Below are 16,272 nucleotides of genomic sequence, written 5' to 3' on the forward strand. Positions count from 1 at the left end.
CCCTGCCCGCCCGCTGGGGTGAGGTGCAGGCCTTGCTCCGGGAGCCCTGGGCAGCGGCGGGCCCCGCTGTCTTGCCTTCTGGACTGCTCAGGCGGGTTGCCTTCAGGCGTGCATGCAGCCTGACTCCCCGTGGGTGGGGATGCCAAGCCTGCTCTGCCTCTCAGTCCAGGGGGTGCCTGTCACACTGACTGCAGTGAGAATGATGCAGCCAGCCCGCTCCCCCAAAATCCTTCCTCACCAGAGCCGAGCTATGAGGCGCCGCTACTGTCTGGAGCTTCTGCGGCAGCTTCCTCATGCCCTGACTCCTCTTCCTCTCTGTGGATTTAGGGAGGGCTCAGCCTCCCCTGCGCAGGGTATCTGAGGCCTCTGGAGAAGCAGGAAGACAGGACCAGGGAGGGAGCTCACCCTTGAGGCGTGCACATGCGCTGGAGTGCTAGAGGTCCTGAGTTGGATCTCTGGCATTGTTCCTGCACTTTGTTCCTGTGTAGCCCGGGATCACGGGCTCAGGACCAAAAAGCTGGATATGGCTCCTATTAAAACTAACTAATTGGGACTGGAGCGATAGCACAGTGGGTAGGGCGTTTGCCTTGCACGCGGTCGACCTGGGTTCTAATCCCAGCATCCCATATGGTCCCCTGAGCACGGCCAAGAGTAATTCCTGAGTACAGAGCCAGGAGTAACCCCTGTGCATTGCCGGGCGTGACCCCTAAAAAGCAAAAATAAATAAAATAAAACCAACTAATCTTCTCAGGGGTACTGGAGAGATAGTATAGCAGGTAGGGCGCTTGCCTTGCACACAGCTGACCTAGGCTGGACCCCTGGCACCCCGAGCCCTGTCGGGAGTGATTCCTGAGCACAGAGGTAGGAGTAACCCCTGAGCACAGCCAGGTGTGACCCCCCCATAAAAAAGAAAGAAAAAAACCTTCTCAGCACCAACCCTGACCCACTCTGATGCGCGTGCATGCACATTGGCGGACACAGGTACACACTGATGGACACGGTGCTGCTGCCTCTGGAGACGGCTCAGTCTGGGGGAAGCAGGGATCACGGTCCTGAAGGTAGCGTCCTTGATTTGGGGGCTGGGGGCATTGGGACCCAATCTCTGCACCTCAGCAGGAACTGGATCCATCAGAGGGAATCCCAAAGATGCTCTGTGGTGACCTACGGCCTCAGAGTTCTAGGGAGGTTCATGATGAGCACGTGTGTGTGTATGTGTGTATGTGTGTGTATATGTGTGTGTGTGTGTGAGTAAATGCCACTGACAAGCGCTGAAATACAGAGACGGTGTGAGAGTGTTAGTGTGAGTGTCTGTGTGTGTGTCTGTGTACATGGGAGAGTGAGTCTGTGTGAGAGTAGGTATGTGTGCCTGTGTGAGTGTGTGTGCGTGCATGTGTGTGACCAGCCCCTCCTGTGCCAGCAAGCCTGAACTGTGAGAGCTGAGCAAGCTTAGGGCCCGCGGGTACATGGCTGCTGGCTTTCTGCTCTGCCCTGAGTCCCAGGCCAGGGCGGGCTCTGGTCCAGGCAGGCCCAGGCTGAGGGGCTGGGGGCGGGGGTTTCCCACTCCCTTTGAAGGTTGTGGGGGACCCTTTCCCAGGCAGCCTGGCGGTGGCGGGTTCTTCCATTCCCATAATCTGGGTTCTGGCACCAGGAGTCTGGGGTTCTGCTTTGAGTCACACTCGGTGATGGTTCCCTGATTCACCGTGGGGCCTCCCAGCCTGTGGGGGCCCAAGGGCGTGAGCCCCGGTGTGTGGGCTGCCTGCGTGCGTGAGCCTGAAAGCCTCGAGCACGTGAGCAAAGGGGGCCGCCAGCCTGGGGGGCGCACACACGCACTGCTTGTGTGTGAGTTCGCCAACCCGTGTGCCAAACCCCATCGCTGTGGGCGTGAGTCACCCCGGAGCCCTCATTTCTGACAACCGTCTCTCAAGGGAAAATCCCCAGGGCCCTTCACTCACCTGGACTTAATCTGTCCTGGAAAAAGTGGTTTCTTCCATCTCCCCTGGTGATCCTGCGGTGGAGACTGGGGCCGAGGGCCCTATTTGCTCCACGTTCGTTGAGGGCAGAGATCATCAGGACTTGGTTTCTTGATCTTTTGTTTTGTTTTTGTGTTTTGGAGTCACACCCAGCAATGCTCAGGGGTTACTCCTGGCTCTGCACTTAGGAATTATTTTTGGCGGTACTTGGGGGACCATATGGGATGCTGGGGATTGAACCTGGGTCTGCCGCATGCAAGGCAAACTCCCTACCTGCTGTGCTATCGCTCTGGGTCTGGTTTTTTAATTTTTTCAGCACAGCAGAGCTGAACAGAGTCAACACCTTCAGAATTTAACCAGGTGCTGGGACAAAACCAGGCCTTTTGTGTTGCAAATCACGTGCTCAGAACCCTGAGCTCTTTCTCAGACCCCAGCTTCCCTCTCTCTCTCTCCCACTCTCCCTCTCTCTCCTTCTCTCTCCCTCTTTTTTACCCTCTCTCCCCCTCTCTCTCCTCCTCACTCTCCCTATCTCTCTCCCTCTCTCCCCCCGCCTCCCTCTCCGTCTCTCTCTCTCTCTCTCTCTCTCCTTTCAGGCCACACCTGGCAGTGCTCTGGGGTTACTCCTGGCTCTGTGCTTTGGGTGCTAGTCTTGGCAGTGCTCTGGGAAACCATACGGTACCTGGTGCCTGGGACTGACCCAGGATGGGAGCCGATGGAAGCGGGCCTTGGCCAGCAAAGCCTGGACCCAGACCTTCGAGTGTTTCTCCGATCCCGTCTTAAAGTCTCTGAGGGATTGGGGCTCTGCAGGGCGGGAGAGGGACGGGTTAAAAAAACAGCTGGAATCCACCTATTGGCAAGCAGGCAGCAAGGCGGCGTGTCAGAACAACTGCAGCTCAGCTCAGCCTCCAGGGCCATGTGCAGGCCGCACGCGGGCCCACGTGTGACGGGTGCAGCTTCACCCGCCGTGTCCTGTCCACGTGTGATGGGAGTAGTTACACCCGCCATGTCCCGTACGCCATGTCCCGTCCACATGTAGTTACACCCTCTGTGTCCCGTCCACATGTGACGGGCGTAGTTACTCCCGCCGTGTCCTGTCCACGTATGACGGTCGTAGTTACTCCCGCCGTGTCCCGTCCACGTGTGATGGGCATGGTTACACCCACAGTGTCACATCCACACGGGAAAGGCATAGCTATACCTGCTGTGTCCTGTCCACATGTGATGGACATAGCTACACCTGCCATGTCCCGTCCACGTGGGAGGGGCATAGCTACACACACCGTGTCCCAACACGTGTGTGCAGGCATGAGGAACACCCCGCATGGGACAACCACTGTGTGTGGCCACAATCCCAGATGGACAGAACTGTCCAGGGCCCAGGGCAGGGGACGCAGACTACTCATTGTATTAGGAGGGGGACCCAGGGAACAGGGGAGGGCCAGCACCAGGCCTCTGTCCTCCAGCCACCTCCTCAGAGGGATCCCCCCTTCCTGTAATCCCCCCCCCCCGCCCCTGGCCCGCCTGGGGAGGGGTCTCCAGGGCTGCTCCCTTGTCCCCTCTGTGTCCAACCCCCCTGGCCTGAAACGCTCCGAACCCCGGGGACACCGCTAGCCTGCAAAGTCCTCCCCGCCTTGCCGGCCCCGCCCCGCCTGCCTGCCCAGGTGTGTGGGGGGCGGTGACCGCCCACTCCTGCCCCGGGACTGGGCGGGCGGGGCGTCCCGCGCTATAAAGGGCGCCGCCCGCGGCTCGCGGCACTGCAGCTTCCCTGCGCGCCTACCCCGCCGTCCCGCCGTCCCCGCGTCCCCGCCACCATGGGTCGTCAGAGGGAGCTGGTGTCCCGCTGCGGAGAGATGCTGCACATCCGCTACCGCCTGCTGCGCCAGGCGCTGGCCGAGTGCCTGGGGACCCTCATCCTCGTGGTGAGTGCGGGGCGCCCGGACGCCTGCCCGGTCCTCCTGCCGCCCTCACTCCCCACTTTCCTGGTCGTTCCCGCTCTCCTAGGTCTGACCCCATCCTGGGGTGGGGGGTGGCCACATTCCCCAGCGCTACCAGCGTTAATGACAGCTCGGAGCACAGAGGGACAGTTGTCATGCCTCGGGGACAGACAGCGCTGGTCCCTGACCTTTCCAGCCCCTGACCCGCTCACCTGGGAAGAGAGAGGACAGTCAGCCTGTGTGTGGCCCCCCGACTCCCAGGTCTCCGAGGCCTCGCACCACCCAGAGTCCCCCGGGGCCCAGGCAACGGAACCAAGCATCGATACGGGGACCTGGGTCCCCGATGCCGGCTCTTAAAGAATCATTAAGCTTGAGAAAGTCCAAAAGTTCCAGCCACGGGCCGGCAGCGCGCGCGGTGGGGTGGGCAGAGGGCAGAGGCCCCCGGGGTGCTGCTGGCAAAGTGGGGAAGGCAAGGGCAGCTGCAGCTGTTCCTGTCCTGCTGGCAGTACCCGGGCCTGTGGGTGTCTGCCCACAGACGCTGCCAACACAGCTCGGGGCACCAGCTCCGAGTTCCTCGCTCCCGGCTCCCGGTGGTGCCCCCCGGCTCTGGGAGGGGAGAGGGATACTCACAGCTAGGCGCTCCTGCCCGCTCCAGTTCCACCCGCGGTCAGTCCTGGCCGCCCTGGCTCTGACCCCCCACACCGGTTGTGGGCTGTGTTTCCTGTCCCCGTGACGCCGGTTTCCAGCTTACACCATGTTCCCGCTGCCGGCTTGCTTTGGTCCTTGGCAGTGGCTGGGTTAACTTTGTCTTTTAACTTTTTTTTTTTTTTTGGCTTTGGGGGCCACACCTGGTGGTGCTTACTCCTGGCTCTGTGCTCAGGGATCACCCCTGGTAGGGCTCCGGGGTGGGGGTGGGCGGCCATATGGTGTGCTGGGGACCGAATCCCGGTCAGCCACACGCAAAGGCAATGCCTTAGACCTCGGTGCTGTGTCTCCAGCCCAACTTACTTTGTCTTGTCCCAGCCCCCGTCCTCCCTGATAGAGACCAGCCAGCCTCCCTCCCCCAACCCCTGCCCTCCATGTAACGGCAGCTGGAGTGGCTCACCCCAAAAGGGAGCAGGAGAGCCGACACTCCTCTCCAGAAACAGGACAGGCAGAAGCTGAGCAGGGTACTTGACCCACCGCTCCTCAAAGGACAAGTGACCTTTCCCTCACCCCCTCACTGCAGCCTTTCTCTCCTCCTGGCCAGGAAGGAACAGTGTGTGTGTGTGTGTGCGTGCGTGCACTCGCGTGTACACACACACACACACACACACACACACACACACACACACACACACACACACATTACTTGTTACCTTCCTGCCTCAGAATCTTGAGCAGGCTCATGACTCACCCGCAGCAGGGAGAAAGGGTCTTTCTTATCCGTCATGGGGGTCCCTCTGGAGTCTCCCCTGATCTTCTACAACTGTCTCCCGCTGAGCCCTGAGGCCTCCGAGGAGGAGGACCCTTCCCGGCTTATCCTAGACCGCAGGAGCTGGGTGTTAGGTTGGTGGAGGTGTTTGCATCCAGGTGGGGGTGCGGCATCGGGTGTCAGAACACTTCCAGGGCTGCCCTGAGGTGGGGCCCCCTCTGGAAGGCCCCTCCATCGGGGGTCCAGCACCGGGAGGTACACTGGCGGCCTCGGTTTCGGAGGGGGTGCAGAGTCTGCTGTGCCAGAATCCGGGCTGGTGGGGGCGCCGGGGAAGCCCCTTTTTCTCTGGGGTATCTGGAAAATCTGGAGGAAGGGTGGCGGGGAGGAGGGCGAGGAAGAGGAAGATTAGCTGCAAGGTGGTGGAACTGGCTCTGACAGTTTCTCCCTCCAAGGCCTCCTGGGAGCGTGCCAGGCTGGGCCTCGGGCAGGGCCATACTGAGGCCAGGACCTGCCAGGCCAGGCAGGGTGCCCCAGACCCCCAGGTGCTTGTCCCTCACCACCCCCCAATCTCTGATCTTCGCTTTCACCTGGTCGGACACCCTTGTCCTGATCCGTGCTGCCACTCACTACTGGCCTTGCCGAGAGGCCGTAACCAGAATCCTTGTCGCCCACCACACCGGCCCTTCACGGCGCACAGGCCCTTAGCACGCTGGGGACTTGTAAAATCCTTTATTAAGGGTAGTGGGACAGGAGAGGGGGGCAGGGGCCCAAGATGCTTAAGGGGCCCCTCCAGGAGGCCCAGGACATCAGCCCTGTAGAGCTGGGACAGAAACACTTTTACACTTGAACCCGGGAAACAGGCTATGTCGTGGACCTTAGTCCCTGGAGTAAAGCTTAGACCCGTCTTTCTACTTCCACCATGCCTCCACCCAGCGAAGGCTCGGGTGCCACATAGATCTCAGCATTTAGCGCCTCCTGTCTTTTTTGGGGCGGGGGGCATACCTAGCTGTGTTCAGGGGTATGAATCTACACCAAGGGTTGCACCTGGGGGTACTCAGGGTGCTGGGGCTAGAACCTGAATCAACCACGTGCAAGGCAAGCGCCTACCCGCTGTACTATCTCACTGGCCGGCCCAGCACCTCCTGTCTGGGCGGGGGGCCTGGGGAGATAGGAAACTCTGGAGGTCGGTGAGCCTGCCGACAGGGCGTGTGGCAGAGCCAGTGCCTGGGGTCTCCAGTTTCCCGAGAGGCAGCTTCCACCAAACTTCGGGTGTAGCCCCCTCCCCACCACCACCACCCCGACGGCCACCTGGGGGTGAGTGAGAGCCCAGCCGAGGCGTCTCTGGGCCCGGAGCAAGGGTGCGGAGAAAGTGTTGCGCTATCCGCAGCCTGCGGGCTTCGAGAGACGCCATCATGGTAGTTCTAGCACCTTCCGGGCTCGGAGTTGCCTCTGCTGGAGGCCCTTCTCCAGGGCCCAGTTCAGGGGAGCCGGGACTTTGGGGGTCGGAGGACCTTTGGAGCAGGGCGCGTTCCAGTTCCCGTCCGGGAAGGGCCCCACTCTGGGCGGCCAGTGGAAGCCCTCCCGGCCCTCCGCCCCTGCCCCGTGGCGTGTGCGTGGCTTGGCTCCGCGGGGCCTGACGCGGGGGCCTCTCTTGTTCTCTTCTCCCTGCTCAGATGTTCGGCTGTGGCTCCGTGGCCCAGGTCGTGCTCAGCCGGGGCACCCACGGGGGCTTCCTCACCATCAACCTGGCCTTCGGCTTTGCCGTCACGCTGGCCATCCTGGTCTCGGGCCAGGTGTCAGGTAAGGCCTTAGCCCATAACCCCCAGGGCTGTGCCCTGGGCAAGAGTCAAGTCCCCCCCCCCCACCCCGCACTCCCACCTCCTTCCTGCCTCCCCCCGCCTTCCAGCCCAATCTCGGTAGAACCAGTGAGGATTCCCGTCGGCCTGTTACACTGTCCGGCTGCTGCCTTTGGAACCTCCCTCCTTATGCCCAGGGCAGGGGGGCCCCCCTGGCTGCCGTGGCTGATCCATCCCACCTCTTCTCTGCTCAGGAGCCCACCTCAACCCAGCCGTGACCTTCGCCATGTGCTTCCTGGCCCGAGAACCGTGGATCAAGCTGCCCGTCTATGCCCTGGCTCAGACGCTGGGGGCCTTCCTGGGCGCGGGCATCGTCTTTGGGCTCTACTATGGTGAGTGCGCCCTGCCCTTGCCCCCCCCTCCCCTGTTGGGGAGCTGCTGGCACGGGGCCTCCTGATGACAGACGGCTGGGCCCTGCCCTGGCCTCCGGCTCATGACTCACGTTTACGCAGGGGCCCAGGGTAGAGGGGATCCAGGGGAGGGAACGAGTTGGGCAACCCGAAGTCTCAGGCCCTCCACCCCGTTCCTCCTTGTCACCTGGGCAGTGACTCCGCAGACCCAAGAGGCCTGGGTGGGTGAGGGTGGGAGCCGGACTCAGGTCTGTGCCCTGACCGACTCCTCATCTGTCACCAGATGCCATCTGGGCCTTTGCCAACAATGAGCTTATCGTCTCGGGTCCCAACGGCACAGCTGGCATCTTTGCCACCTACCCCTCTGGACACTTGGACATGGTCAATGGTTTCTTCGACCAGGTATGGGCCGGGGCCGTGGACTGTGCAGGGCTCTGGGAGGGCGTGTCTCTGGGCTGGCTGGCGGAGGTGATTCCTGGCCTGGAGCAGGGTTTCTCAGAATTGGGGGACACCTATGTCCAAGTCACGGAGGATGGTGTTAAGGAAAAAGGCCAATCACAACTTCTGGCAGGGTCCTTCTGCCCATGAAAATTATTTATTTATTTATTTGCTTTCTGGGTCACACGGCGATGCACAGGGGTTACTCCTGGTTCTGCACTCAGGAATTACTCCTGGCGGTGCTCAGGGGATGATATGGGATGCTGGGAATCGAACCCGGGTCGGCCGCATACAAGGCAAACACCCTACCTGTTGTGCTATTGCTCCAGCCCCGTGCCCATGAAAATTCTATTGCCACAGCACAACCTAAGCTGGAAGGTGGAGGGAAGAGGCTGTAGATAAGAGTTCAGGGGTACAGTGCTCACCTCACATATGGCCGACCCTGATTCCATCCCCGGCACCCCATGCAGTTGCCTGAGCACCAGGGAGGCGGATCCCCCAAACACAGCTGGAGGGAAGCCAGAGGTGGGGCAGGAGGCTGTGTGGGGGCGTGCTCTTCACCCCCTTCTCTCCACTCTGCAGTTCATTGGCACCGCCTCCCTCATTGTGTGCGTGCTGGCCATCGTGGACCCCTACAACAACCCTGTGCCCCGGGGCCTGGAGGCCTTCACCGTGGGCCTGGTGGTCCTGGTCATCGGCACCTCCATGGGCTTCAACTCTGGCTACGCCGTCAACCCTGCCCGCGACTTCGGCCCGCGCCTCTTCACCGCCATCGCCGGCTGGGGCTCCGAGGTCTTCACGTGAGTTGCACCCCCAGCCGGCCCCACGGCACCCCCCGGCCCTGCCACCCCCGTCTTCCCTCCGTGACCGCCTGTGTCTGTCCCCCAGGACGGGCCGCCACTGGTGGTGGGTCCCCATCGTCTCTCCGCTGCTGGGCTCCATCGCCGGCGTCTTTGTGTACCAGCTCATGATCGGCTGCCACCTGGAGCCACCGCCCCCCTCGGCGGAGGAGGAGAACGTGAAGCTGGCCCACGTGAAACACAAGGAATAGAGCGCACCCCCCACCTCCATGGACCCCCCCAACCCCCCACCCCGCCCATCTGGCCCCTCCCCGCCACACCCCTCCCCCTTGCCCTCGAGCATACAACTGACTCTGCAGGGGCTGCTCCCTGAAGCCCCCTTCACGGCTCCCCTCCTGGGCTCGGAAGCCCCGCCCTGCTGGACAGCCCCCCCTTCAGGACCCTGCGGCTAAGCTAAGCCCTGGGTGGCGGGGTGGAGTGGGGGATGGGACACAGTGGTGGCATCAACACAGGGAGCAGGTTTATGGATGCGTGTGTGAGAGGAGCAAGTTTGTGGATTTGCAGCTGTTTAGGATCAAGGACAGAGTGGACAGGATTTAGTGGCAGGTTGGGGGGAGGGGAGGCATCCCAGAGGCAGGAGAGAGGGGGGTTGTCTGTATGTGAGAGAGGAAGATGCCCCAGGAGGAGGAAGAGGAGGAGGCGGGAGTGGGGGGTCTTGAGGCGAGGCGTGCTGCCCTGTCTTCTAAGCTTTGAGGGAGGTGGGGTGGGAGGGCTGGGGAGAGCTTCGAGGTCCACTGTCCAGCCTGGCTCGAGGTGGCCACCCCTAAGTAGAGCCATGTTTCTAGCGCAAGATAGGCACGAGGGGCTGGAGTCAAGTCTAGGTCATAAGTTTCATGTTTGCTCTTTTTTTTTTTTTAAAAAAAAAACAAAACAAAAGCATATATATATGTATATGTATACCAGATGTCACAGTTGTAGGCGTGGAGGTGTGGAAACTGCTTCCAGAAGGGTTTCACTCCTCTCACCGTTCACTCAGTATATGTACTCTTTTGCCTTTTATATATATATATATTAAAAAAAAACAACAATAAAACATATGCCTCAAACAGCCCCTCATGCGTGTGTCTCTTGGCTTACGCTGCTGTTTTCCTGGGGTTGATCGGATATTCAGGGAAGCTGGACCCTGAGCTCAAGGGGCCGGGGTCCGACACCCCCTCCCCGCACTCCCACCCTCTGCCCACACTGTGTGGTCTGTACCTCCGACCCCACCACGCTGACAGTGGCTCCAAAACCAGCCCAAAGGAAAAGAAACCCTCACTCCTCAGTGTCCAGCTGGAGCTCTGACAAGTCCAGGGCACGGGGGATGTGGTGATGGTGGTGGGGACCCCCAGGGGGCTGTCTCCACTTGAGCTCCGCCTCTGCCCATCTCCAACAGCCAGGAAAGCACATTCCCGCAGGGGAGGCTTTGTGATCCCATGAGGCGGTGAGCTCCCGGAGCAGGAGGTAATCAAGCAGACGAACACTGTGACTAGTTTCACCCACGCCCAGTTAGTGGTCTCCCTGCCCGCCTGCCCGCCTAGGTCCTTACAGCGACCAGAGGGGTCTTTTTTCCCTCGGAGGCTGCACCCACCTGGCTCTGGGCTCTGAGGGGAGCCTGTGCAGTGCTGCTGGGGAGCGGCCGTTTGGCGCTGGGGCTTGGACGGGGGTTCCCACGTGCAGTGTGTGCTCAGCTATCTCTCCAGAGAGCAATTTTTTGTATGATTTTTATTTTTTTCCTTTTGTTTTTGGGCCCCTCCCGGTTGTGCCCAGGGATCGCTCCTGGAGGCGGGCTCAGGGGACCAGATGGGGTGCCGGGGATCAAATCCAGGTCAGCCTTATGCAAGACAACTGCCCCACCCTCTGTGCTATCAGCCCCAGCCCCAGAGGGCTCCTTTTGGAAAGCCCTGATGCAAGCAGACCTCACTCTCAGATTCTCTCTGCTGGCCCAAGGCAATCCCAGACTCTTGGTTTCTCCTGCAACTGCTCCAGGGTCAGGCTCTTGCCCTGTTCACTCACAGTGCTTCGTCTGGGGTGGGGTGGAGGGGGGGGGTGTGGTGGCACTTTTTATTTTTGCTTTTTGGATCACACCCGGCAATGCACAAGGGTTACTCCTGGCTCTGCACTCAGGAATTACTCCTGGCAGTGCTCGGGGGACCATATGGGATGGTTGGGAATCGAACCCGGGTCAGCCGCGTGCAAGACAAATGCCCTACCTGCTGTACTATTGCTCCAGCCCCTCGGGGGTCACTTTGGGTGTTCCGTGCTTTCCCAACTCTGCACCTTTGCTCCAAGATCCTCCCACTCGCATCTCTGTTCGTTTCTTTTAAATTTTTTTTTGGGGGGGAGGAGGGGTTGGGGTCCTACCCAGTGATACTCAGGGGTAATTCCTGCCTCTGCTCTCAGGAATTACTCCTGACGGTGCTCGGGGGACCATATGGGATGTCAGGGATTGAACCCGGGTCTGCCACATGCAAGGCAAACACCCTACCTGCTCTGTACTATCAGAAGGCGTCCTCAAGGAAGTCATCCCTGCTCTTTTCTACCCTACTTAACTAACGTTCCCAGCGGGGCCCTGATCCCTCCCCCGCTGCTTTGCTTCCTTTGTCTAGGGCGTTTATGGAGGCTGGGGGTTGGGCTGCTCCGGACGCCAGGGGCCCCAGTACACCTGAGCCCAGACTCTCAGTCGGGGAAATCACGTGCCTCTTCTAACACCTTCTCCTTTCTTCAGGATCCTCCTCAAGTTTCACGGAGGCTTAAAGGGAAGGTGGCCCCCACCTCCCTCGGACTTAACTCCTTCGGAGACTCAGGGTGTGCAGGGGCTGAGCCGGCCCTTGCTCCACACCAAGTGACGGAGGAGGAGGAAGAGGAGGAGGAGGAGGAGACTGTGGCCCAGAGAGGGTGGGTGATGAGTGCAGGGCCACACAGCCAAGAGAGACTGTGTGGGGAGAGAGAGGAGGGAGAAGGCCGCTTCAGCTCAGGTCTTTACACATTACTCCCTCCAGGTCCCTGGCTCCCAAGAGGTGTGTCTGGAATGTTGGAGGGACTTGAAGCAAAGGGAGCGGCTCCTTCCCAGGCCTGGGGGTAGGTGGGGCGGCCACCCCCCCCACCAGCTGGTGACGTGGGGGGGGGGCGGGAGGCAGCTCTCGGGAAGGGAAGGGAATGCCACCGCAAGTTTCATTGCAGTCACACCAGTCCCTGCCGAATCCCGCTTCCCCCACCCCCGGCACCCCCAGCCCCCTTAGCCCCTGTGTGCCCACTGTTCCTTCCTCTTGGGTGGGCCAGCCATCCTGGACACGGGGGATAAAGTGGGGTGGTGGGGGGGTAGGGGGGGATGGTGTGGCGATTCACCCCTAGCTGGAGCTGGATCCCCGGCCCTGTCCAAACTTCTCGGGGCGCATGAGCTTGGGGTGTCATTTTCCTGCGCTGGTCTCCAGTTTCCTCGTCTGTGACCTGGGGAAGGATGAGGAGACGGGAGAAGGACTCAGCAGTGACACACAGGCAGGACTGACTGCCGAGGCAGGGGGTGGGTGACAGCTGGAAGCTGCTGTTTCTGTCCTTTTGCTTGTGTGTGTATGAGTGCGTGCGTGTGTGCGTGTCTGTGTGTGTGTGTGTGTGTGTGTGTGTGTTGGGGGTGGGGGCGCCACACTGGTGGTGCTCAGGAGTGACTCCTGGCTCTGTGCTGAGCAACGACTCCAGGCAGGCTCAGGGGGGACCATTTGGGAAGCCGGTTATCAAACTCATGGCCAGCGTGATAAAGCGGCGTGATAAAACAGGGCTGGCCAGCGCCCTCTGCCCACTGCTTTATCACGCTGGCCCCTGGCCCCTGAAGGCTGTTTCTTAAAGGTCACAAAATCCAACCCCCTCTTCTGCCTGGATTCCTTCCTAGAATTCTCGGTTTCCTGAGGGTGTGTGTGTGTGTGTGTGTGTGTGTGTGTTCGGGGGTGGGCCGGGTCTGGCCTGCAGGATTTGCTGTGCCTGGCTGGGGGAGGCGTTGGGGGAGGGGCAGATGGAGACCCCAGACACGGAGCAGAGGGGCTGCAGGGCAGAGGGGCAGACCGTCTGTCCACTGGCGCTTGGCGGGTCCTGTGTGCCTCCAAGGGAACACCGCGTGCGCCCTGGGCCCCGCGAGCAGAGCGGAGCTTGCCCGGCCCGCTCGCCTCCTCCTTAATTCCCAGTAACCAGGTAACCAGCTTCCTCCTCTCTTCTGCCATGATTTTGTTTGTCTGAAAACCTGGGTGCGGCCCCCCCCAGGCTTGGGGAAACTTGGGTGAGGTAGTGTTGGGTGGGGTGGGAAGGGAGAGGACAGCTTGTCTTCAACCACATATGAGGACCCCAGAGGTCAGAGATGGCCCTGGGTGGAGGGGGGGCTGGCGGGGAAGGAGGGGCCTGGGTGGGGCCTGGTCCCTGCCCATGGGGCAGGGGGTGGGTGGGGGGACATGCCTCATGGGGGCAGGGCTGGCTGGCAAGGCTGAATGGGGCGCGGTTGCTGAGCCACTGGGGTCCTCCTTCCGGGCTTCACTCTCAGGGACTCAGTCTTCCATGCCAGGCTGACGAGAGGGAAGGGCGTGGGCTGGTCCTGGAGTGCCACCCCTCGTCTTTATGGGATGGGGAAACTGAGGCAGTCTCAGTCAGGGTCACCGCAGCAGGGCAGCCGTGCCTGGAGTCGGGCTTCGTCCTCTGTCCCCCATCCCGGCTTCCCATGCCCGCGGCCCTCGCCAGCTGTGCCACAGCTCTGGGAGCCTGGCTCTGGCGAGGGTTGCACACTGGGTTCCACACAGGTCTCTCCACCCGCGGCCAGGGCATGTGTGTGTGTGCGTGCGTGCGTGCGTGCGTGTCTGTGTGTGTGTGTATGTGTGTGTGTGTGTGTCTCCCTTTGCCCCACGTCTCTGGCCTGCTCTGGGCCCGGGAGCAGATCCCAAAGGGCTGCTTTCTTGGAAGCCCCCAACTTGCCCTCTGACCTCTCACTGGGCTTGCGGAATGGCAGGCTGAGCTGGGGACCCAGGGCCGGGGCAGGGTCTGCCTTTGTGGGGATAGCATGGTCCTCTGTCGAGCAGTCCGCCTCTCCCGGGGCCATTCCTGTGGGCCTGGGGCCCCTTAAGCCTGTGTCTATCTAACCCCTCCCCCTTCTGCCCTGTCTTCCTTGAGGTCCTCAGATTGTGCTACTTCTCCCAGTGGCTGGGGGTGGGGGAGGGTGAACACACCACTGGGATCCTCAGTTTCTTCCTCTGTGAAGGGCTGGGAAGGTCAGGTTAGGTCAGTGGAGGATTAAGTGACTTAACCCCTCGAGCGCCCTGAGCACCGACAGGACGAAGGTTTGAGGCTCAGGGGTCTGTCTCATGCTGCTGCTTTGGGAGAATGTGGAGACAGGTGGCTTGTCTCTCTGGGGGGCTCTACCCAGTGGTGCCGCTTGTGTCTCACTCCTGACTCTGTGCTCAGGGATCACTGCTGGTGGGGCCTTGGGAAACCCTATGGGGTGCTGGGGATCGAGCCCGGGTTGGCCGTGTACAAGGCGGCAAGCACCCTACCGGCTATAGTCTTGCTCTGGCCCCTGGAACCAGGTCCCTAGTGGACTGCACCTTGGTCAGGCTGCAGGAGCTTAAAGAATTTTTTTTTTTTTTTTGCTTTTCGGGTCACACCCAGCGATGCACAGGGCTTACTCCTGGCTCTACACTCAGGAATTACTCCTGGCGGTGCTGGGGGATCATATGGGATGCTGGGAATCGAACCCGGGTCGGCCGCGTGCAAGGCAAACGCCCTACCCGCTGTGCTATCGCTCCAGCCCCGGGTTGCAGGATCTTGATGGTGGCGGGGGAGAGTGTGTGTGCCTGGGGAAAGGGGGAGTCCAGCCTCATCCCCCCATAGTCTCTCGGAGAGTGGGTGGGCTCGATGGCCCCTTTCCCACTGACTCTTCCCTGGGGTCGTCAGGGGAAGCACCCCCTCTTGGGGAAGCTCTGGGGGGCTGGTGGGCTTGAGCACAGGTGTGGTGATGAACTAGGGGGCAGGGGTCGGACATACGGTGTTCGGGAGGAGGGAGAGAATCAGTCCCAGTCTGTGTCCTCACCTTGTCGGGCAGGATCCTCGCGGCCTGTCTCTCCTGTCTGCTGCCGTCCACCAGCTTCAGCTTCAAAGTGGCTGAGAGGGATGGGCGACAGCACCTGGGGCTGGAGCACAGGCTCTGCAGGCGGGAGCCCCAGGTTCAATGCCCGATCCCCCAGCACCCGGCCAGGAAGAGTCCCCGTGCTCTGGGACACGGGCCTGAGAGAGGGCTCAGCGCATGTGTCCCATGTGGGCAGCTGGCTCTGATGCTGGCAGTGTGTGTGTGTGGCCCCCCCCCCAGCACTGAGCCGGGGGGAGGGAGCACTTGAGCACTCCCGGGTGAGCATCTCCCTCACCCCAGTAAAAAAAGAATGGTCTGAAAAGACAACGCTGAGGGCCTTTTCCAGCTCAGTACACCGGGAGTGCCAGCACTGTGGGAGGTTCCAGTGTGGCTGTCCCCGCCCATCCCTGTGATGGTCACAGGGCAGGAGGGGTTCCTGGTCAGCGGTTGGGCTGAGAGTGGGCTCACCTTGGGGCTGGAGTGATTGCACAACGGGTAGGGCACACCTGCCTTGCATGCAGCCAATCTGGGTTCGATCCCTGATGCTTCATATGATTCATATGACCTCTTGAATGCAGAGCCCTGAGTGCAGAGCCAGGAATAAGCCCTGAGCACCAAAACAAAACAAAAAATAATAATAATAATAACAAGTGGACTAACCCCTCCTTCAGCTGCATAAGGTCAGGTGCACAAATATCCCTCCACATGCTTCCAGAGACTTCCAGCCCGAAGACTGCCACAGACACCTGGCCCAGATGCTGTGCCTTTGCCCACCATCCTTAAGCCTCTGCCTCTCTCCTTCCAGCCCCCAAGAGCAGTGGTGGCACTTGCCACGCTTCCTCACTTCCAGGCTTGTGTGTGTGTGTGTGTGTGTGTGTGTGTGTGTGTGTGTGTGTGTGTGTGGCGGGGGGGGGGTGGTGTTGGGGGTGTGAGCAAGGGAAGAGAGGAATCTGGCGAGAGAATCATCTACATGTTGTCCGCCACTCCTGTCCATGCAGAGACGCCGTCTGTGGCCGGGAGCCAGCCTCATCTGTCGTCTCGGGGTCCCTGGCAGGGTCCGGCCAGAGCAGACTGCACTGGAGGCTTGCCCAAAGGTGGGCAGTGCGGGGAGGCTGCAGACCCCAGCCCCAGGAAGCTCTTTGCTGGTGGAAGCAGCCTTTAACTGGGGAGCCCAGGGGCACACATGCAGCATGAGGAGGGGAAAGGGACAGAGGGAGGAGAGAGAGGGAGAGAGAGGAGAGAGCAGCGGGGGCTTAAAAGGCTAAGCAATAGTACAGCGGGCAAGGCGCTTGCTCTGCGTGCGGCTGACCCAATCGCCATGCGGCTGACACACAGGCTCCCCCCCTCACCTGTGGACAGGCTTTCCTTTGGCAT

General features: G+C 61.0%; 1 protein-coding gene across 1 annotated transcript; it reads left to right on the plus strand.

Moving 5' to 3' along the window:
- Positions 1–3,754: 3,754 nt before the first annotated feature.
- AQP3 (aquaporin 3 (Gill blood group)) lies at positions 3,755–9,084 on the plus strand. The gene is made up of 6 exons (XM_004600197.2): positions 3,755–3,889; positions 6,992–7,118; positions 7,369–7,506; positions 7,808–7,926; positions 8,545–8,762; positions 8,851–9,084. Exons 1-6 carry the CDS (start codon positions 3,782–3,784, stop codon positions 9,011–9,013), a joined length of 873 nt encoding a protein of 290 aa, XP_004600254.1. The 5' UTR covers positions 3,755–3,781; the 3' UTR covers positions 9,014–9,084.
- The last annotated feature ends 7,188 nt before the right edge of the window (positions 9,085–16,272 follow it).

This window comes from Sorex araneus, chromosome 1 (genome assembly GCF_027595985.1).
Source record: "Sorex araneus isolate mSorAra2 chromosome 1, mSorAra2.pri, whole genome shotgun sequence".
Taxonomy (NCBI): domain Eukaryota; kingdom Metazoa; phylum Chordata; class Mammalia; order Eulipotyphla; family Soricidae; genus Sorex; species Sorex araneus.